Below are 24439 nucleotides of genomic sequence, written 5' to 3'. Positions count from 1 at the left end.
TCAGCTGCCTTACTGACCACCATGGAATAAGTTGCTCCCTCTGCCGTAGCCACGGTAGGAGACGACAGCATATCAGCATCTGGAGAGGTATCCAGACCACAGGGCTTGCCCAACTCCTGTGCCCAGTCCAAGTTAGGGTCATCCCGGTATTCATAAGGGTCCAGGGACCCCTCCAATCCTTCCCTGAATTCGTACCCATAAAAAAAAGAGCCAGAATCTGATCTGGGGTGAACAGGCCCCATCGAAGACGTCGTTTGACTCTGAGTCGTCGGGGAATAGGATCGTGTTGACGTCGATGGTGGGCACCACCAACGTCGGGAGTGTCGACAATTGAACCAGCACCGGGAAAAGTCTCAATGGTACTACCAGTGCTGGTGCATATTGTGAGAAAGTAGCCTCTTTCTAACCTTGTTACCCCCACTTTTGGCCTGTTTGTGAGTGTATGTCAGGGTGTTTTCACTGTCTCACTGGGATCCTGCTAGCCAGGGCCCAGTGCTCATAGTGAAAACCCTATGTTTTCAGTATGTTGGTTATGTGTCACTGGGACCCTGCTAGTCAGGACCCCAGTGCTCATAAGTTTGTGGCCTATATGTATGTGTTCCCTGTGTGGTGCCTAACTGTCTCACTGAGGCTCTGCTAACCAGAACCTCAGTGGTTATGCTCTCTCATTTCTTTCAAATTGTCACTAACAGGCTAGTGACCAATTTTACCAATTTACATTGGCTTACTGGAACACCCTTATAATTCCCTAGTATATGGTACTGAGGTACCCAGAGTATTGGGGTTCCAGGAGATCCCTATGGGCTGCAGCATTTCTTTTGCCACCCATAGGGAGCTCTGACAATTCTTACACAGGCCTGCCACTGCAGCCTGAGTGAAATAATGCACACATTATTTCACAGCCATTTTCACTGCACTTATGTAACTTATAAGTCACCTATATGTCTAACCTTTACCTGGTAAAGGTTAGGTGCAAAGTTACTTAGTGTGAGGGCACCCTGGCACTAGCCAAGGTGCCCCCACATTGTTCAGGGACAATTCCCCGGACTTTGTGAGTGCGGGGACACCATTACATGCGTGCACTACACATAGGTCACTACCTATGTGTAGCTTCACAATGGTAACTCCGAATATGGCCATGTAACATGTCTAAGATCATGGAATTGCCCCCTCTATGCCATCCTGGCATTGTTGGTACAATCCCATGATCCCACGGGTCTGTAGCTCAGACCCGGGTATTGCCAAACTGCCTTTTCAGGGGGTTTCACTGCAGCTGCTGCTGCCAACCCCTCAGACAGGTTTCTGCCCCCCTGGGGTCAAGCCAGGCTTGTCCCAGGATAGCAGAACAAAGGACTTCCTCTGAGAGAGGGTGTTACCCTCTCCCTTTGGAAAAAGGTGTGAAGGCAGGGGAGGAGTAGCCTCCCCCAGCCTCTGGAAATGCTTTCATGGGCACAGATGTGCCCATTTCTGCATAAGCCAGTCTACACCGGGTCAGGGACCCCTTAGCCCTGCTCTGGCGCGAAACTGGACAAACTGGTGACCTGCACCTCCCCTGGGAGGTGTCCAGAGCTCCTCCAGTGTGCTCCAGACCTCTGCCATCTTGGAAACAGAGGTGCAGCTGGCACACTGGACTGCTCTGAGTGGCCAGTGCCACCAGGTGACGTCAGAGACTCCTTCTGATAGGCTCCTTCAGGTGTTGCTAGCCTATCCTCTCTCCTAGGTAGCCAAACCCTCTTTTCTGGCTATTTAGGGTCTCTGTCTCTTGGGATTCCTTAAGATAACGAATGCAAGAGCTCATCAGAGTTCCTCTGCATCTCTCTCTTCACCTTCTGCCAAGGAATCGACTGCTGACCGCGCTGGAAGCCTGCAAAACTGCAACAAAGTAGCAAAGACGACTACTGCAACTCTGTAATGCTGATCCTGCCGCCTTCTCGACTGTTTTCCTGGTGGTGCATGCTGTGGGGGTAGTCTGCCTCCTCTCTGCACTAGAAGCTCCGAAGAAATCTCCCGTGGGTCGACGGAATCTTCCCCCTGCAACCGCAGGCACCAAAGAACTGCATTACCGGTCTCCTGGGTCTCCTCTCAGCACGACGAGCGAGGTCCCTTGAATCCAGCAACTCTGTCCAAGTGACTCCCACAGTCCAGTGACTCTTCAGTCCAAGTTTGGTGGAGGTAAGTCCTTGCCTCCCCACGCCAGACTGCATTGCTGGGAACCGCGACTTTTGCAGCTACTCCGGCTTCCGTGCACTTCTGGCGGAAATCCTTTGTGCACAGCCAAGCCTGGGTCCACGGCACTCTAACCTGCATTGCACGACTTTCTAAATTGGTCTCCGGCAACGTGGGACTCCTTTGTGCAACTTCGGGTGAGCACCGTTTCACGCATCCTCGTAGTGCCTGTTTCTGGCACTTCTGCGGGTGCTACCTGCTGCTGAGAGGGCTCCTTGTCTTGCTCGACGTCCCCTCTGTCCCCAGAGGCAATTGGCGACATCCTGGTCCCTCCTGGGCCACAGCAGCGTCCAAAAACCCTTTTCGCACGATTTGCAGCTAGCAAGGCTTGTTGGCTGTACTTCCACAGGAAAACACTTCTGCACGACTCTCCACGGCGTGGGGGATCCATCCTCCAAAGGGGAAGTTTCTAGCCCTTGTCGTTCCTGCAGAATCCTAAGTTTCTACTGTCCAGTAGCAGCTTCTTTGCATCCACCGTTGGCATTTCTTGGGCATCTGCCCATCTCCGACTTGCTTGTGACTTTTGGACTTGGTCCCCTTGTTCCACAGGTACCCTCGTTTGGAAATCCATCGGTGTTGCATTGCTGGTTTGTGTCTTTCCTGCAGAATTCCCCTATCACGACTTCTTTGTCCTTTGGGGAACTTTAGTGCACTTTGCACTCACTTTTCAGGGTCTTGGGGAGGGCTATTTTTCTAACCCTTACTATTTTCTAATAGTCCAAGCGACCCTCTACAAGGTCACATAGGTTTGGGGTCCATTCGTGGTTCGCATTCCACTTTTGGAGTATATGGTTTGTGTTGCCCCTATCCCTATGTGTCCCCATTGCATCCTATTGTAACTATACATTGTTTGCACTGTTTTCTAAGACTATACTGCATATTTTTGGTATTGTGTACATATAACTTGTGTATAATTGCTATCCTCATACTGAGGGTACTCACTGAGATACTTTGGCATATTGTCATAAAAATAAAGTACCTTTATTTTTAGTATATCTGTGTTTTGTGTTTTATGATATTGTGCAAGTGACACTAGTGGTACTGTAGGAGCTTCACTCGTCTCCTAGTTCAGCCTAAGCTGCTCTGCTAAGCTACCATTATCTATCAGCCTATGCTGCTAGACACCCTATACACTAATAAGGGATAACTGGGCCTGGTGCAAGGTGCAAGTACTCCTTGGTACTCACTACAAGCCAGTCCAGCCTCCTACACATATCCAAGAGTGGATCTGGAGTGGACGTCAGTGGCCGGAGATGCTGGCATGGAATCCCAAGCCCCCCGACCGACCCCTTTGAGCCCGAAGGCGCCATAGCGGCGTCAGCATGCCCAAAAATTAGGCACATGGCCTCATAAAAATCCCGTAATTGGGCAGGGGTCGCTCCGGCTCCTGGAAACTAGGGGAGGCGCAGAGCGGACCCAGAAGTAGATTCCGAAGATGGAGGCCTTGAGCGTCGATGCTCCTCCCGCGTCACATCAGCCAAGCGATGGGGCGAAGTCGAAGGATGAGGGGATCTCTTCGACTTCTTCTTATTCTTACCTTGACCCGAAGAGTTCGAAGAAGAAGAATGGTGGTGGCTCCATGACCGGTCTCGAGACCTTACCCTGCAGCAAGACCGTGACCTATGCGGAGTCGTGTGCTGGGCCACCATAAGCTTGAGGGACCGCTCCCTCAAGGCTTTGGGGCATGGCCCGGCACTCGGAGCACGACTTCTGGTCGTGATCGTGCTCTAAGCACCATAAACAGACCTGATGCGGATCCATCACCGACATCATGTGGTGACAGTCCTCGCACAGTTTGAAGCTAGTCTTCGGGACATCCTCGACGCACCTAAAAACTCACCAAAAACTCGACAAAAGAGCCAAAGCCGGTCAAAAAGCGATCAGCGCGTGGCACGGAAAGAAAAGAACTGACGTCACTGCACTGAGGGTGAGTCTATGTAGTACTCCTGACGTCATCACAGCACCTACAACGCCAACGACACACACGGAGTCGGCCGACACCACCTACGGACGCGCAAGGGTATTGCTCGAAGAAAAGATTTCCTGATTCAGTCTGACTCATGGAGGAAACTTCTAAGGTAAGGAATCTGAAACTAGAAGCCTCTATCAGATGATACGATTTATATGGAATGGAAAAACAAAAACAGTAATAGAAACTATCACTGCATGATCTTCTGTATTAAAATGATTGGATTCTAAGCAAAGATACACATCATTGAAAAGATTCACAGTTAGCAATGTGGTAACATTGAGCCTTGGTAAAGAGGGTTACCTCGACATAGGAATAGGCTAGTTTTGGGTTTAAAGGTGTTTGGACACAGCATCAATATAATCACAATGGATTTATGAATATAGGAAATATTATTTGTTTAATGATCCCTCTGAGTATGACATCTTTCATACAGCTTTGGTTTGGATTGACTGACACATCCTATTCGAAAACAATAATTCTCTGTGTGGTTACACAGTTTGTTTCAAGGTCTTTATTTCTAATATGCACACACTGAGGAGCACTGTGGACACCATGCCAACCTCTTCCAAGGTACCACACACAAATGACTGTAGAGATTGTATGGCCTTTGAGTGAATGAAGAGTTAGTACAAGGAGGTCTCCCTCCTGCTGCAGACGTTGGCAACACTCCCAGGGTTTATACGAGGGACTCTCCTGTGAGGGTCAAAAGCCCTGTGCCTCGAGTATGAGCCACTCCCCTTTTTGAGGGGGAACATTTATGCTTGCAGGTCTAATCTCATTTTACCTTTGTTGAGTAACAATATCACAATAGACGAGTTGCATCTTGTAGTATGTGGTACAATCTCTACCTTATCAGTAATAAGTTGTGTTCACACAGCTCTGCTAGCTAGTTTTTGGCCACCTAGATGAATTTTGATTCTTGTTGGTGTCCTACGGTGTCTTTTTATTTGACTTGGTATCTTCTAGTTGTGCATTTTCCGTGGCTTGTTCAGATGGTAATATTTATCTCAATGCCTCATAACCCATAAACTACTACTGGGTCCAGCTGAAATCCTCTGTAACTGGTTAACTGTACATTGCAGCTAGGGCATGACCAAAAGTATCTTAATATGGGAACAATAAATCCTTAAATGAGACAAATTGCAAATTGTGACTCCATTTGGATAAAAGCATCCCAAGTTAACAATCACTGAATGTTTCATGACCGGTATAAAGCTATAGAAAGTGAGTTGGCTTTTACTCGCACAGATTATAAGTACTCATCTGAATTTGGTGTCTCCTAAAATTTAGATTGCACTTTCAATGACTGACTTCGCAGCACTCTAACAAAAAGCTAGTCTGGAGCCATGTATTGTCAGTGGACTACAAATCTACACCTAGGAAAAGCACTACAGTCTCTCTCAGTTTACCTTTCTAAAACTACATGGTGTTTTCAATACTCAATGACAAATACATTTTAGCAGTATTTTAAGATTTACAGCAACTTTACGCTAAAAAGTCATCAGGTTCAGATCAGCGATTTTGCCCCTATTATGATTTCCATCAGCACTAGTTGTGTTATGGGTACAGCCTTGTGTTAGCTGGGCCTTACAGCCTTGTATTAGCTGGGTCTTATTATCCAAGTTTCTGAGATTATCCACACAGAGTTCCCTGGGGGCACAACTCTTCTCCTACTCGTCACTGAAAACATCAATGCTCAATCCGTACCTTATTTCTGCAATAGTATTGCAAGCACAACCTACCCCCAACAATTATATTGTCATACCATTAGTTTCTTCAAAGTTCTATAGCATTACTGATGAGGATAAGGTCAGTTACATTCACACTTGTGGGTGTAGAAATGTAAACACTCACTAGACAGCCACCAATGTTCCAACAAAATGGCCAAGTTAACCCACACCGTACTTCTTTAAATGCAGCTTATTCCTGCAGTAGGGTCAAACATCCTGTAACCCACAGATTGTATGGCCTCAGAACAGCTTTGGGAAAACTATTATTACTTACGCAAGAGTTATTTGCGCCAATGAACAAAAATGTGCACACGTACCAGTCTTCACTTTACTTATTGTGGTAGCATATTAAACAAAGCAAGATAGCTTTATTATTTTTGACACCTGGCACCCCAAACTGGTGCAGAATAGATGTGAAAATCTGGTATAGTTTTCCAGCCAAGATGGTCTTTAGCATGAACTTCATCAGCAAGAAATGTCACACTTCGTAAAACCTTTTTGTGCACAGTTTTCTTTATAAAATCGCATTTGTATACAAAAAGAATGCATACAGCAGTCCAAGCAAATATATAATAATAAACCAAAAAGTATTTCCACAAATTGGTCTTGTGCACTGGCTGTAAATATATTCAAGATGGCCAATTCTGGAAGGCCTTGTTCTAGATGTTCCACTTTTCAGTGTTGGCTTCTACTTTTCGGACCAGGCCCGCCCCCATGATCTCAAAGTCTTCCACAACAGCCTCCACGTTGGGCACCATTACAGACTCTGCACCTCTCACTTCCATCATTCTCCCTTTGACGTTGGTAGTCTGCAAAACATGAACAAACAGAAAGAGGGCGATGAAGTGCATTGAGATTTAGGTCAGACAGCAATTTGCATCTTGATGAAAACCTGTCATCTGTTTCATGGGGTGCAATACTTGTAATTAATCGTGCTCTGCCTGTAGAATTGTGGTTCCCAGACTTCTGTTGCAAAACATGCACAAATGGAAAGTTTGCGCCCTTACCCTGAAGCCTTGGCATGGAACATACATCAAGTCAAGGTACATAATTGCTTGTGTTCAACCACTATAACTTCTTTGATGATACACCCGAAAAAGCCTCAGGGATCTTTGCCTTCCTTTTTAGTTCAGCCCATTAAGGTTTTATTGAGAAGCAAATTGATGTACAGTGACAATGAACACTCGCTGCTTTTAACAGGACTCAATTCCATGACAAGTGCTAAATCACATCTTCGCTGCCCCATTTTTTATTTTTTTAATGTTGTTTTTAAGGTGGAAGCACCTCAGCAATTGAATTTCTGTATGGGGAGGGTACTGGATAACAGAGGGAAATGGGAAAGAATGAAAGGTCAGACACCCTTATAAAATGCACACATTTCACATACCAACCATATGTTACTTGTAGCTGGCTTCAAACATAATTAAGAGAAAACATTGTGGATTGTAGGGAGAGTTTGGATTCAACAAGATCAAATAGGGACTGACCTTCCTAATTCTCCATGATATGGTCCCTACTTCATACTAGTGAGTGGTTAGTTTGCCAGGATCATGTCCCTGGTACAACAAAATAATCATCTCAGGATACGCAACCTGGGACTCTCTGAACAGAAAGCAACACCAGATACCTGAAACTGTAAATTGCCACAGGATGCTCGATCTCACATGAAGCATGCACTATTCAATGTCTTTAAAATTAAAAGCTTTTCCGATATGCTGGAGATGTATTGGGGATCCAAAGACTCAATATATTGCACAAGTGTCTTCCAAAGAGTCCATACATACTGAAAAACATTCTGCAAGTAATGCTGGGACCCTCAGAGTGTCTTGGTCTCTGAAAGCTGGTATTCTAAATTTACATTATTTTAAAAATTAGAAATATGCTATTTCAGGGCACAATGGAGACCAAATCCCACATATAAACCTATTGTAATAAGAAAAGTTAGTTGCCTGCAACTGCAATGCTCCTCCCCACCCCCCACCCATCGGTAAAGCTTGGAAAACTTCATTAGAGAGAAAACAATCTCTCTAACCATAAACAATGTCTATGCAGAGGCACAATTTCTATCTATTTTATCATTTAATACAATGAAAACAATAATATCAAAAATAGGCCTTAATAACAAACACTACTATTCATACTGCTTCATTATTTTCTCTATTTTAATAAGCATACTATCTCTCATAAGGGGAAAAAGTGCAGTCAAGACACCCAAGGGCGTCCAACTGTCCAGCATACATCAGAGAGGCGTTGTGCACACCAGTCCACCCCTCGTCGCCATTTAGTCAAAGCTGGTGCGCCTCTGGCTTTCCAGTCAGCTGCTATGTCTCTTTTGGCCACTAGGCAAGCCACCCCTAGGAAAATTAGGTCTGTCTCATCAACCCAATATCTCCCATGACCCCCAGCAAGAAAGGCCCAGGAGCAATCTCTATGGTTTTCTGCAAGACCCTGGAGATTTCCTGAATAACCGCCCTCCAGTAGGCTAATATAACTGGGCACGCCATGTGAAAAAAATCGGCTTCCGGATTAGTGCATCGAGGGCAATTAGCTGTGGGCCGAAGACCCGCTCTATGCAGCGTGGTAGGTGTGAGGTAAGCTGTAGGGAGGTGGTAGGTTTGTATCAAGCGGAAGCGGGAAGCCATTGTTAAGGTTCGTGGGGCCATTAGAGCCTCCTCCCAGTCCCCATCTCCCATAGAGCCCATCCATCCCTCCCACTTCCCGCGAAGCCCCTCCAGGGAACAAGCAGTATTGGCCACCAAGGTGCGGTATATCTGAGAGACACCGCCCTTACCCAGGCTCCCCATCATGGCCTTAGCCTCCATAGGGCTGTACTCAGGTATATTGTCCCCTGTCTGGAAATGTACTAGTAAGGCGTGGCGAAGTTGGAGATATTTGTGAAATTGTGTTTTGTTTAGCGAAAAGAGTTTCTGGAGGTCCTCAAATGATCGGAGATGTGACCCGTCCCAAATGTCACCTAGTGTGGAAATACCTATGTTGTCCCATTTCTGGAATCCCTCAAGCCTCGCCACCTCCACCAAATGTTTCCCGTGCCAAAGCGGGGTCTGCGGGGTGAGGCGTCCCCACCACCTCGACACTCTCTGGGCCGCTCGCCATCCTAGGAATATCACCCTGGTCACGTCTGGGACCTCTCGAGAAATCGGGCCTCCGTACAGGGTGTCAAAGATCCGAGGGTAGCTCAGCGTCTGGAGCTCTAGTCGAAACGCCGGGTCCGACCATCCAGCCCCCATACGTAGGCACCCTCTTAATGGCTCCTTTGGCCAGAAGCCCCTGTACTTCCTGACAGAGAAAGGAGAAATGGTCCTCCGTAAGCTATTCTTGTGATGGTGGCAAAGGAGAAGGGTTCCCACAAATGGAAGGGCGTACCCCTTATGCCCAATATGAAGCACCCACTTGCCGGAGATTATCGCAGACCATTAGGCTAGGTGGTGCCTGCTCCTGCGCCAAGAGAATGGCTGTGCTGAATTGAGGGTGCACTGCAGAGGCTTAGAAGCAGTGGCCGCCAGAGGGGTGGGGGACTGGACAGCTTGCTGGGTCGGACTCTGGATTCTCATTGGGATACAATACCTCGCTGACTAAAGGACTAAGCAGGCGGCTATTCTAAGTGTGTACGGCTGGTATTGTGGACACCCATATGTGCCCAAGACACAGCTGGAAATGGGCAGACAGGGAAGGCCTGAGCGATCTGGAGGTGACTCAGCTCTCCCGAAAGCGCTGAAGCACTGAGTCAGTGTTATCTCCAAATAGGCTGGAGCCAACGAAGGGCATGTCAATCAGAGATGCCTTACATCCCTCGAGAAACCAGTGGACAGCAACCAGGTATGACGACGCATCACAACTGTACAAGCTGGTATCAGGTCCACACCTGATGGGATCGAACTTCACTGCATCCAGACCATCCACTAAGGTTTGGTTGCTCAAGAAGCATGGGAAGCAGCTTTTCAACGAGTCCTAGAATGCATGGTAATATTGGTCCAAGAGACCTGTAGTATTCACAGACTGCGAAGCTAAGCTGACAGAAGAGAAAATATGCTTCCCAAAGGTGCCCAGCCTACTGAATTGGAGTGGCAGGGAATACATTTGGGTTGACCTTTGAATTTGAGGCATTCACAGCTAGGCTTTCTGAGAAAGGGGTGCTGGAAGCTAGGCCTTCTGAGAAAGGGGTGCTGGAAGCTGGGCCTTCTGAGAAAGGGGTGTTGGAAGAGGAAGGTTGGGTCTCCTTGGGCAGGGAGATGGCAGCGAGCAATCATTCACTGCATAGGAGCCCCTGTGTAAGGTTTAGCCCAAGCCCACAGGAGAACTTCAGTGAGGGCTTCGTTAAAAGGGTGCACCGGTTCAGCCAGACTGACTCCAGGGTAAAGCACCTCAGTCAAGACGTCCAGCTTTACCTCATCAGAAGGCAGGTCAAGGACCTCTGCCACCCTGAACCTCATGGTGGAGAAGGATGTGCTTTCTTCCGACAAAAGGCCCAGAGGAGAAAGCATGCTATAATCCAGTGAGCTGTCGAGGCCATTTTTCGCTGGTTCTTGGTCCTGTTCAAGGGGACAAAACCCTTCCTCCTCATCTCTTCCTTTAAGAACGAAAGTTTGCTCTAGAGGCAGGAAGTCCAGGGATAGGCAGGGCCTGGACGGCGCTGATTGGAGTCAGCAATAAGGTTGGGCTCACTGTCAAGCAGTGCCGGAGGCATCTGGAATGGCCGCAAAATAGGAGACAACACCAGTGACTGTGTCGTTCCGGATCTGGGGGTGGATCCAGAGGGCCCAGCTGGTATCAGGGCCATGGCTCCACGGGGCCCAAAGAGCACTAGAAGGAGTCGGTGGCCAAAAGATGGTATGCATCTCGGGGTAGCACACAGCGGGCCTGGTTACCGGCTCAGCAGGTAGTCTGCAGGATTGGGGCCTAGAAGCACAGTATTTTGGATGGGGAAGCCGAAGAACGCTTTGAAGACTTCTTATGCTTTTTGGACTTGCCTTGGTACCTTGAAGACTATCGTCCACAGGAAAGGCTCTGGGAATTGCCTCGCGATCTCCCATGGGAGCAGCACAGAGCCTTCTTTTAACGCGGCTCACAAACTGCCTTCAGATGCAGACTTACAATCAGAACTGGCCTTTGGGTAATGACTTGATCCCTGGCACCACAGACAAATCAAGTTTGGGTCACAGAAAGACATCTGTCGCTGACATTATCCACATGGTTTAAACCCCATGGGAGATCTGTTCCTAGGAAAATGGAGTAAAGCTAAAAGAAAATAATCAAAAAACATGGTCAAAAAATGACAGAGGTAGCTCTCCAGATCTGCGCTTTTGGAGCAGAAAAAAAGGAACTGATGTCAGCATACTGGGGTGGTGCTTTTATGGGCACCCAGTCATTGCCAATTCAGGGCCGATCAATGCCACCTACTAACGCTCAGAGGTACTGCTCAAGATTTTCTGGATCCGGTCTGACGCCTGGTGAGTATACTAAGGTGGGGTATCTGCGGTTAAAGGTCTCTATTAGAAGCCAGCTACAAAAGCAGCAAATACATCTTTGAAATTGTCAAAGACTTACCCGCACCCACAGCTGCCACTAGCAACATCAACTCATCACATGTTCTGTGTTATGACCTCTTGAACTTCTTTTGCGACAAAATTGCAACTATATGCAGCAACTTTGCCACACAACTTGCCCCTCTCCAGAAGCCTCCCAGTAGCGAACAAAGACAACACAATCACCACATGGTACACCATTAGCACAAAGGAAACCACAACAATCATGAAGACCATTCACTCCTTTGACAAAGCATCAATCCCTATCAATGAGGCCCTCACTCCCATTGTCAACAACTCCATAAGTACAGCTGCCTTCCTGGAACCTAACGAAATCCTTGGCAGTCCTGATTAAACTCGCCAATTATGGACCGATCTCTCCTTCTCTTCTAGACCTAAAGCAGCCTTCAACACAGTCCTCCCATGACTTTCTAATCTGACAACTCTATGAAGCAAGTATCTAGGGACACGCCCTGAAATCAATCTGCTACATCCTTACCGGAAGAATCCAAACCGTCAACGTGCCCCCTTCCCCACTCCTCTGAAGCACAAGATCTTATTTGGGGGGTCCCACAGGGCTCCTCGCTCAGCCATACGCTCTTAACATGTATATGACTCTGCTGGTCGACGACTTATGAACTCACAACAGAAACACCTTCACTTATGCTGACAACATGCAAGTGATACTATCCCTCTGGGACGAAACACCCAACACCAAGAAGAAGTTCACCACATGCATGACAGAAGAGTCCACTTGGATGAAATCCAACTGCCTCAAACTGAACTCAGAAGACCTACGTGGTGGTCTCACGAAAGACATCTTACCATGGGCCTCCACCTGGTGGTCCACAAACCTAGGACCCATCCACACACCTTTCTGGCAAACGAGAAGCCTTGGAATCATCATAGACAACAAATTGGACATGAACACCCAAGTCAACACAGTGGTCTCATCCTGCTTCAACATACCAAGAATGCTGAAAAAAATCTTCATGTGGCAACCAAACACCACCAGGGAAAATGATTATCTAAGCCCTCATCACCAGCAAACTAGACTATGGGAACATCCTGTATGCAGGCATAACCAACCAGCTCACAAGGAGACTAGATATGGTCCACAACACACCAGCCAGGCTAGACCCTAACCTCCCATGCCAAGCCCACTTTAAACAACACCTCAGGGAATGCCACTGGCTCCGCGTACACAAATACGCACACTTCAAACTCCTCACCCACACCTACAAAGCACTTTCCAACACAGTCCCTGTCTACCTGAACAGCTGCATTCACTTCCATCAACCTTCCAAACACCTCTGCTCTGCTAGTTTCTCACTAGCACACTCTACACATACACAAGTGGGTGGTACGCTTTCTTGTACCTGGCCCCTAGCGCTTGAAACAACCTCCCACAACACATCAGGCCTTCTCCTATCTTTCTGACTGTAGAAAGAAGCTGAAGAGCTCCTAGGCCGATCCCTCACACCTGCTACCGAGCACCTGGATACCCTCACAGGTTATCAGCACACTATGAAAACACTGATAACTTAACTAATGTTGGTTTTTAATATTTTTGCTATTAAAATGGATCAAATTATGGAAATTGAAGAGACTGAGCTGAGAGAATGAGCGCATACAAAGACCTCAAGAAACACCGGTATGTCAGTAAAACAATTCTTGAAATACCAGGCTGCGCACAGAGGGGGAAGTGTCCTCTGAGACTGAAGTAGGCAGTACATGGTCTCTATAACCTCATACCTAAGCTGACGTCCCACGCCTTCGCTTTCTGTAAAATGAAGGAAGCATGACACTGAAAGAGGGTGAGCTCGCAGTTAAGTTTACTGCAATACAACCCAGCCACAGTCTCAAGAAACTGATTGCTACAGAATACTCAATCCAAGTATATACATTCCGAGTTGCATTCCCACCATATAGGGTTTGGAAGGCCGCCACACACCTTCCCCTTTTATGCTGTTGCACAGACAGAAAATAATTACAAAATGCATCAAACAAAGAAATGGTTTAAATGGGTTAAGTCCTAAAGTAGATATATGACAAAAATTGCTATCCTTAAAAAAATTAAAAAAAATAAAATAAAAAAAATTAACAAAAGGCAGATAAACTAAAAACAAGGAAATAAGCAAACCGTTACATAAATCATTAGGAACAGTAAAGCTGTATGTACGCAGGTCTAAGAATTCTCCTCTGCATCCGTCTATCACCATATATGCCTCTTCCACAAACTACCATCCTTTTGGCACTTTCAAAGTTATGAACACATCCTTTCCAGGCTCCATCCTCCCAACATTATCTTCTACAGCATGTGTCCCACCACAACTTATCATACATCTCAAATCCTTCCATCATTTGTTTTGATGGTATCCTTGAATAACTTGACTTTCTGCAAGGATCTTTTACATTTCGAGCCTCTCTCTACCCACTGGGGCTTTAGCCATCACCCAATCTCCAACCATGACCTCCCTTTCCTGTGCTGCTTTTGTTTCAACAAACATTTCATTTTATTTCGTTTGTGAAGCTAATGCTCTCTTCCTCTTTGCATCCTGAAACCACCACACAACCTTTTGACTAATTCATCCATCCATCCATCCATCCATCCATCTGGGAACATTCTTATCGTTGCAATTTCTTCCCTTAAACACCTCGAAATGAGTTTTCCCTGTCATTTGATTAGATCACATTCTATACATGAATAGCCTTTATTTTAGTTGCTTTTCCCAATCCAAAACATCCATATTTACCAACTGTATCCCTTCCTTCAGTTTAACCTCTCCACCATGGTATTTATTTCAGGATGACCCAAAGCACATTTTATGTGTAGAATGTTTCATTTCTCAAGGTACTTTTCTACTCCTTTGAACAAAACAGTGTTCCTCTCTAAAAAAAACTTCCCTCTAAAAAGGTTGACACCTCCCGACCTCAACCACTGTACCTTAGTTCACCTAAAAATGAAATCTATTAACACGAACACATAAAGGTGTTGCACTTCCAGTTTCAAAAGATCCATGAACTATAAAGTCACTTATTGCCATGGGGCTTTGGGCAACTCTTTGCCTGCATAGGAAAAGTGAACGTTTTAAGGACTTTTGCAGCAATGCTAACATTCGCTTACGGCCCTTAGAGCTCTAAATCTCATTCAGGCCACCAGAAATCCAGTCTTATTTTCAAGTCTGTCTTTACTACGCCCAGGTGCCCCTCATGGGCTAAGCCTACCAGCCCCTACCTCAAAGAAGACAATGGAATCAACCTTGCACCTATCACCAAAGAAAATTCAGAGCTATACGCGCCTTTTCCTTCATGGCAGACGGTAGAGGGTGTTCTTCTTCTCCTTCGACATCTTGATGACCAATGTCCGGAGTATTCTCAATGCTTCTCCGCGGCATTTGGAGACGGCGTGCTCAATGGTCTTTAAGGATTTTATTCGACCTGAAGGAACAGCAGGCATCGCAATCTGCCTGCCTGTGCTACAGACCAGGTGTTGATCGGTCCAGGGATACTTTGCATGGCAGCGCAGGCAGTATCAGAAGGCCATCTGTTCCATCACCAGAAAAGCATTCTTTGAAGAACGTGATGGGGACAAAGGAAAGGCCCGGAGGGCGAGGCCCTGTAGGTGCAGCAGTGGATGCCTATCGACTCTACACACATAATGGAAAACACGGTCAAAACAATACCGATGAGGGGGATGGTGTTGCACAAACCGAAAGGAGATCCGTGACTTTGGCACAGGTTCGAACCCAAAGGTGGAACGAAAACAATTTAACAATTGAGTCAATGCCCTTGTGCATTATCACCAAAAGGAGAAGTCACTCTACCTTGTGACTCGAAAGACTTACTCACGAAAAACTAGCTGTGCACATCCGGACCCAACACTAGATGGCAGGAGTATGTAAAGCATGTGTATCTACAACCACACACGAATCGAACCACAGTTTTTTCACATATTTCTCTCAAGTTTTTTTGTTTCACATCGGTAGAGCTCCCACTACATCGCATGGAGTGTCCTTTACTCCAATACCTACAGCTAGAAACTGTGACTGCGTGGCACTTCTTATTGTTTGCCATATTGGCAAATGTTCCACATCGGACGTTTTTGTTGTTGTTTTTTTTGTTACTTGAGTGCCTTTTCTCTTCACCCTCCAACTTGCATCAACTTTTAGTTTTATGGTTAACAGCATTCATATTCTCCACACTCACATGTAATCAACTCCACAGGCTGCATGTTTTCAACTCTTTACTACCATGATCACCTGACTTTAATGTGGTCTTTTAACCACAGTTCCCATCAAATCTTCTTACAACTGCAGGTAAGTAAATACTGATCATTGATGAGCTCATCTATGAAAGCACCAAACGTGCGTGTAGAGGCCAGCTTCCTCAGACTGACATTCCTCAACCCTCTCAGTTTTTTCCTTGGAGCCTTTCCACAAAATGGTACTTCTCCATGATTGTACTTATACAAAGCAAATAGTGTATATGCAGTTTCCCCAATCAAATGTCAATCACATGTCAAACCCACTGAGTTCCCAAGCCGCTTCCTAATTTAGTTAAAACAAGTTTTAATATCTCCTTCTGTCTGTAGACAGTGTCAAAGCAGTGAAGACTTTCCCCTCCAGCTCTAAATTAGTCCCACCTTCTTCCACTTGCCTTAGCATGGGGTGGCTCTTCTTGATGACTCAGACAAAATAGCGCTGGAGCTTAGTTCTGCATAACAGTATTACTCAACAATAGAACTGCACCCTTAAACTACAACTAAGAGCACATTCTTAAGGAAAAAGACAGTTATTTGTAACACTCTGCTCTGAATGCTCTGTGTTCCTGTCTGTGTGCATAAAAGAGACAAGCTGTAATTAAATGCACCATGAAACACTTCTATGAAAAGTGCGATTGTCACCTTAAAAGAAAATAGCAAATTGTTGTTGACCACTACAATCGTTCTACTAGAAGTGGTTTCGTTTGAAACAATCCACAGCAGAGTGTGATGGCTTCCGTACATACTGACTAAATGTTGCACACGTGTTGTGCTCCGGGCACAGCACCGAGTCCAATGATGGCGTTTGATGACTACTCATAACTGTTATTACTTGGCTCCTAAGATATGCAACAAACTCGGTCTATTAGCATCCCAGAAGATGCTCCCTGCAACCAAACAAATGTTTCAGGGCGCTTGTTAAGTGACTGGCTCTTCGACTGAGCAGCATGCCTACATTCAGAACCTTGAGGCCCTAAGGGTGATTAACCGCACTTTACAAATCCTTAAATGACTGACTGATTGATTGACGAGCATGGTGACACACCATACAGCAGCTCCAGCAAGTCTCTTCCAGCTAATAGCATTCTAGCTGATGCTTTAGACAATCAACACCATGATCAAGCATTGCAGCTAACTTGGAATGTTTATTTGTGTTCCACTACAGCCATTGTAAATGCTAGGCCGCACCTTCTCATTGGTGAACCTCCATCTTGTGTCTGCCAAAGCATCACCACATCTAATAATGGTCTTGCTTTTGAAGACTTAGAGACTGTCGTGTATCAGATTTCAAATATTCCTTTACAGTCAAACTTAACCAATCAGGATACACTGGTTTCTGACACGTTAGTGTAAAACAAATTAGAACATTGGAATGTTGGCATGTCCATTGAAGACAATGGACTGCTGCGGGCTTTTACAGGCCGGTAAAAGCCCGCAGCCCAACATTCCAATGTTCGCTTTGTTCACAGCAACAGCTGTGAACAAAGCCTCACGGAGCCCGAGGGGATTTAAATCCCCTCGGGCTCCGTGAACATATTTTTTTTTTAATAGAACATTCTGCCCTTTGTGGCAGAATGTTCTAATAGCCTTAGAACCCGCCGTAGCGGGCTCTACCGGCTATTAAAGTCCCTCTCCCTTGTCGGGGAGCGGGCCTTTAATAGCCTGTAGAGCCCGCTACGGCGGGTTCTAATGCTATAGTAAGCAATCCTTCAAAAACAGCGTGAGAGTTTACTGCAAAGGACTCCAGTCGCAGTCCGAGGGCAAGTGACCCTTGAGGCACTCTAAGTTGGAATCGTCACTCTAAGTTGGAATCAAAGAGAATTCCACCTCAAATAGAAGATCAGCACACTTTCTCAGGTGTTTATATCTATCTGTGTAGCAGGTTCTGTAAAAGGTTGACAAACCAAATGGACAAATTACTTAGCCTTATCTAGTAGAGACAATATATAGTTGCAGATTCCTCACATTAGAATTTCCCCAGGTGTAAGTCTGGATTTGGAGATTTTTCTCAAGCAGTACCTCTGTGCACCATTAGGTGTCATTGATTAGCTCTGCATCCATCGTCAGCATCGCCAGCGCTAGATATGAAGTCAAAGGCCCTACATAGGCACCACCCAGGTGGGCTGACGTCAGTTCTTTTCTTGTTTTAGGGCTCAGACTTACTTTAAAAGACTGTGGCTCAAAGGCTGATGGCTTCCACAAAACTCCAATCACTTCTCCGCCATACATATCATAGAAAAAGAGGGCAAGGTCCTTGAAGGCAGCCTAAAAGAGAAGTTTAGAACAGTAACATGTCAAAAACAAAGCAATATCAAAAAAGGAACACACCAGATAATAATAAGTCTAATCACAAAAGGGTCACAATAAAGAGGGAGAGTCATGAAGCAGACATTCAGAGCAAGACATGGAACACAGTCGCCAATGCTGGATAGGCCATTTTGGATACTGGGGCAGTCCGTGGCAGGCAGCATCTTGGGAGATGCTTTCAAGTCTCACTGTATTGTGCACTGCCTTATACATCACAGTGGGCCGAGTGGTCTGCTCAGAGTCCATGTACACACGTGGATGTGTTCTCTGCAGAAAGGTCTATGGATAGTCTGTCGAAAGGTCGTAACAAGCACCAGCATACTTTATATTCCAAGATCTGAGTTGGGTAGATGACCTCAGATCCACTGCAAAAGCAACCACATCTGCTGCTGGACACTCCAGCCATCTTCTGCTCATGAGGTACAAACAGTAGCTGGTGTGTCGGGGAGGGCAAAACATTGTAGTGGTGCTTTACATGATGGGGCAATATGGAACTGACCGGTCTATGGTGCTTTAGTCCCAATAAGCAAAAGTACCATAGCCTGGTCTGCTCTACACTGTCCTAGCATGCAACACTCCATAGCAAGGCCACTATCAACGTAGGCTCTGGCTTTGGTGACGTAAACAATGGAGAAGAACTGGCCTCAGCAGAAAAAGCAGGTCGTTCATACTAAACATGCTTCCAGTGCACTGTGGATGCCCACAAACCACCAATGGAAGAGGTTAGAGTTTCAATATTATCCACAGTCTGAGATTATGGTGGATGGTGTGAGGCTGCACCAAGGATGGAGGCATGGACTATAGTTTTGATACGTACATGGGAAGAAGGCCAGGGACTGGTTGGGGTACTGTGCCAGCCAAAAACAGCAGGGCGGGGGAGGCACGAGTCCGGCTTGGGGTGCTTTTCTTGAGGTACTGGGACAATCACATGGAACAGACTGTCTCAAGTGTGGAGGACTTGCAATGCTCGGAGGTGGTACTTCCCCAGGCTAGCGTGCCCTGGTGAACCCATAGCTAGTCTAGGCTTCCCTGCTTTCCAAAAGGCTGCTGGAAGAGCACAGGAGACACACTATCAGCTATTTATTTATTTATTTTAAACTGCAGTAGCCTGCTGTGACTGGGAAGGGCCTGAAAAGAAAATGGCAACTTGGAAGGCCATTAAGAAACTGCCTCTGAATCCTGATGCACCATGTACATTATTGAAAAATCCTGCCCAGGTTTTACTTTGGGGAGGATTACCTGGATCTGCTTCATTATTTTTATAAAAAACTATCTAAGAGGGTAGGGATGTATTACCCATCTCACCTACTTCCTCATCCAGGTTTCCCTCTATAAAATACTGTTTGGCAACTGCTCAGTGCATCACACGTTGCTTGTTGCTGGTTGTTTTGAACACTTGCAGCAGCCTCATAAGAATTATATCAGTCCACTGCGCGTCTGCCCAACTCCATGCATTACCTCAGGTTTTTTGGTGACTGGTTGGATTTCTCTCCGTCTGCTTCTTGGGTCCCACATTGCAAAGGATAGCTGCAAGCCTTTCCTATGAATCAAGAAGGTACTGTGTCCGCCCCTGCTGCAGTGGGGAATTTACTTATCAGTCATCTTCTCTAAAGCCCTCAGCCAGGTCACAGCTGTTTCATCCGCCTCTTGAAATTCACTTAACTTTCTAATAAACTTTGTCATTTTAGAATATAATTCGGAACCACGAATGCTGGAACCACGCATGCCTAAACAATGATTTTTCATTGTAAAGGCATTCCTAGTAAAGGCATGTGTGGAATGACATGCATGGTTCCAGCATGCGACCCCCCACCCTAAAACAATCGTACCCCAACCCCCCACCCCTAAAAACGATTCTACCCCTACCCCACTACCCCGACCCCACCCCTAAAACTTAAAACTACCTCTGCCCCTAAAACTACTGCGACCCTCCACCCCACTAAAAACTAAAAATAGCCAAACCCCCACTCTGCCCCTAAAACAACTGTGACCACCCCACCCCCTAAAACCTAAACTACCCCGACCCCTGCCCTAAAACTACCGTGGCCCCCCACCCCCTAAAACAAACTACCCCAACCCCAACCCTAAAACTACCGGACCGCCCACCCCCCTAAAACCTAAACTACCCCGACTCCCCCACCCTGCTCCTAAAAACTAAAAATACCCAAACCTCCCCACCCCAGCACCTAGAACTACAGCGACCCCCCACCCCCTAAAACCGAAACTACCCCGACCCCCCACGACCGCCCCTAAAACTACTGCAACCCACAAACCTAAACTACCCCGACCCCCACCCCTAAAAACTAAAAATACCCCTACCTCCAACCCCTGCCCCTTAAACTACTGCGACCCCCCACCTCCCTAAAACCTAAACTACCCCGACCCTCCCACCCCAGCCCCTGAAAAAACAAATACCCCGACCCCACCCCACCCCTAAAACTATAGCGACCCCCCCTAAAACCTAAACTACCCGACACCCCACCCGCCCCTAAAACTACTGCAATCCACCACACCCCTAAAACCTAAACTACCACCCCCCCACCCACCCCTAAAAACTAAAAATACCCCGACCCCCCCCAACACCGCCTCTAAAACTACTGCAACCACCCCACCCCCTAAAACCTAAACTACCCTGACCCCCCCCAACCCTGCCCCTAAAAACTAAAAATACCCCAACCCCACACCCCCCTCAAACTACTGCGACCCCCCACCGCCCCTAAACTAGCCCAACCCCCCACCCCCACTCCTAACTACAGAAAGCCCCCACCCTCCCTAAGACCTAAACTACGCCGACCCCCCACCCCACCCCTAAAAACACCCAACCCACCCCTAAAACTACTGCGACCCCACCCCCAAAACCTAAACTAACCCAACCCGTCCCTAAAACGGCCCCAGCCCCACACACCTGACCGCGTCCTCCTCAGAAGCAGACTTCCTTTCTTCTGTACCTTAACCACGCATGTGCGTTGTTCAGCACATGCGTCATTAAGTCACAGAAAAACGAAGTTGTGGTTAACGAAAGCGTTGTTCCACTTTAGTTGTTCACAACTTCGTTCTTCCGGATTCATGGTTCGGGATGTTTCCTGACAGAATAGGGCATCCTGGTCTGAAATAAATATATGCCATACCATGCCCTCAGCAGAGAGGGGAAAAGGCCATAGGGAGATTAGAAGTGGTCTATCTCATATTTTCCCATCGTAATTTACACAGCAACAGATGGGATATTCCACAAGTAGCCCTCCACTTCACAGAAATAAAGGCTAACACATGTTCGGTAGTTGTCCTCCTCGTGTCAGGGTAGTTCCACCCAGGTTATCTCCACCAAGGGCATTCGAAAATTAAGATACTAGCACTTTGGGACAGGGGAGCTTACAAAGGGCAGAAGGCAGCCAGTTACAAGAATGTGAAGATACCATCCCTGACAGGATGAAAGTCATCAATGTAGGAAGGGCCGGCTCGGGAGCTGATAGATCAGGGAAGGGGTTTAGTGAGACTGGGCCACTTTGATGAACTTTTAAGCATGGGCAGGAATGGCGGGGTCTTGAGCACTTACAGCAGCCATTGCCTGGTCTGAAACTTCCATCCATTCAACTCCTGAATCCTACAGTCTTACGATTCCTATTAAAAAGCTTTTATTAAGGACCTCTGCCCCCTGAAGTCAGAAGTAGAATGACGGAGCGTGATTTTATACTACAGGGGGGTCAATAGTCGGTCAGATTATGCCAAAGTAGAATGGACCACTCTTTCTGTCGGCTAGTTTCACAAAGCGTGAGATCTTGAATGCTATCCTAGTTTCAGGATGGATCTCACCTAACTTGATGCAATGCAAATGCCAGGTGTTTCTCTGACTTCATACACGGATAACGCAGGCTACTCTGAACCCAACCTTCTAAGGTTGTGCTATGAATGTAGCTATAATCCCGCCAAACATACAGTTAGAATACTCCAACCTAATCAAAGAGCACTGAAGCAATGAACAAGGAAGACATTAGCAACTTGGAGGGCTGGGTGTGCAAATGTGGCTCGGTCTGAGCGATAAAGTGAAAAAGTGATAAAGCACGGCCTATCTCAGATGGGAGCCTACCTCAGGTGATCTATTTTTTTCCTGCATTTTTCCTCTCAGCCATTACCTTTTCACAGGAAGGAGACCAATTTCCTATTTACTAAGATTCAGTATTTTGGAACAAATATCGAGCTCCTGGCTTGAGCACGGAACCCAACTGTGAAGTACATTTTGCAAAATAAGACAACACTTTGGACATCCCAAGAGCATCAAGTGTTTTGGAGTATCCAAGACCCACACAGGATGGCAGTGAAAGGTCACCAATTGGTGAGGCCGGGCATCTCCTACCTCCTCTGATAGCCTCACCTCAGACAGCTACTGTGACCAACCACGCAAGGCACACACCAGCCTCAGAAAATGATGAGCTGCTGTTGCCATCGCCTCTATTACCATCTCTGCCTCCTCTGCTGGAAAACGCGGTCCTTCCAGCGTTATGCCTGGCCCTGCCCTCCTGAAAATCAACTGTTCTGTGCAGTGGCGTAACGAAACTTGAGGGGGTCCACTGCAAAGTACAGGGTGTGGGGGGGGGGGGGGGGGCGACTCACCCAGGAGCTCTCAGACCAGGGTGCTGTGGGGGCCCCCTGGAGCTCAGGGCCCCCCTCCTCCCCGCATCTCAGGGGCTGCGGGGGCCCTTGTTACGCCACTGGTTAAATGTCTTAAGAACACTTAAGTTAAAATACACTACATGAGAGACCAGTACAACCAGCACCAATGAGGTGAGATACTAGGCAGAAATCATCTACGGAAAATAATATGTATGACAGCCCCTACAGAGCACTGGTGCGAACTGTAAATGTCAAAGCAAACGAACCGCTGCATTCAATGGTATATTGAAGAGCCGCTGTTAACACTACTGGCATTCATTCAGATTGACTCAGTCAGTTGTACTCTTTGGAAAGTTTATATGGCATCAAACACTAACTGGCATAAAAGAGAGGCTTAGCTTGTATAAAACTGTGACTCACAGGGCACAAGCATGGAAACGCCTTACTCTCACAGTACAATGGAGGGCACGACTGAGATAAACCGGGCAATCAGTTAGACCAGAGCCGAAGGCAGCCTTTGAATAGACTTTAATGCCAGTGTTGCTTTGCGCTGTTTGCGCAAACACAGCTCGTGGTTTGGACTGTTTTCAATGGAGGCCAAGAGGGCTCATTCTTCCTGCCCGAAATTATTTAAAAAAATATAACCCAATCCATGCTACTTACTGGGCTTTCTGAGAGTAACAATCCAACAAGAGCACCATCTCTGCACAGCAGCAAATCGTTATGTTCCTACTGTGAATCTCTACCTCAGGTGTGCTTACAAGACCAGGTGGGCTCAGGGTCCCATCCAGATGTGAACGCGGCCTCTTCCTCAGTCAGAGGTCCAGGGTTTTACCTGCATCCCTTATTCCAAGTCCAGTTTTGAGGAACATTGTCAATATTATGTAGTTACAGATCATACACTGTTTACAGTGCTGTCAACATCTCACCTTTAGCAGACAAAAACAAATATTAAATTAAGAACAAGTTATTGCGGATACATAAATATTGATGGCACGACTGACAGACCCAGCAAATCTTCTAATTTGTCTGACTTCTGCCACAGCACAGTCCTGACTTGTGTCTTGGATCTCAGACAGTGATCCTTTCCTGCAAACTACATTTTTGTAATAATTACAGTGTTGTGCTTCAAGTGTCAAACTCACACACATGAACTGTTGGCTAAAAGTGTTGTTATGGAGCTCTCAGGGGGTGAGTGAATGTGCCCTTACCCTCAGCTCCCGAAGGTAGCACTGGACCGGGTCATAGTCCACGACAGGAATGAAGAGGGTCTTCACCATCGCGTCGCTACTCAGCATCCCCCGCGTGAAGGACTTCAAGGGTTTGTCCACAGCCTCCCGGTGCCTCGGGATCTGCTTCGGGTTCAGGTGGATCAGGACATCGTAGAAGTCCAAGGGTGGGCGGAAAATCAGCTGCAGGTTGGAAGGAAGGGATGGAGAAAAGAGAATTAGGAAATGTATGCTCTATCCAGTTGTATTTGTTCAAACAATAGAAAGAGGGACCATGCCAATGACTCAGTCCAATGGGCGCCCAAGTGCATTCTCCACCGCACATGCATCATGCACACAGTGTACGGTACTCTTCAGTACCCAGGTATATCAGACAAACAGGTTTACGAGTACTGGTGACCATGCATACAGAGTACTGCCAAGGATATGTCAGTAGCTGGTATGCATTACTGCATCTACCGCAAACACCTGCATGGAGCCTTCCGATGAGAAACTTGAAACATCACTAAACACGCCAGGAGCCAATACAATCAACACTTGGTAGCATTTTGGTGACAAAC

At 46.7% G+C, this 24439-nt stretch overlaps 1 protein-coding gene across 1 annotated transcript in view; it reads right to left on the bottom strand.

The window, feature by feature from the left end:
• Positions 1-6421: 6421 nt before the first annotated feature.
• NOL6 (nucleolar protein 6) overlaps positions 6422-24439 on the bottom strand; it is a 455500-nt gene continuing 437482 nt past the window's right edge. The window contains exons 24-26 of the mRNA XM_069217421.1: positions 23862-24062; positions 17899-18000; positions 6422-6737 (exon numbers count right to left, since the gene is read on the bottom strand). Coding sequence (XP_069073522.1) covers positions 6588-6737; positions 17899-18000; positions 23862-24062 — 453 coding nt within the window. The 3' untranslated portion in view covers positions 6422-6587. The remainder of the gene's footprint in view (positions 6738-17898; positions 18001-23861; positions 24063-24439) is intronic.

Source organism: Pleurodeles waltl, chromosome 1_1, assembly GCF_031143425.1.
Source record: "Pleurodeles waltl isolate 20211129_DDA chromosome 1_1, aPleWal1.hap1.20221129, whole genome shotgun sequence".
Taxonomy (NCBI): domain Eukaryota; kingdom Metazoa; phylum Chordata; class Amphibia; order Caudata; family Salamandridae; genus Pleurodeles; species Pleurodeles waltl.
This window is presented reverse-complemented; position numbering and strand designations above follow the sequence as displayed.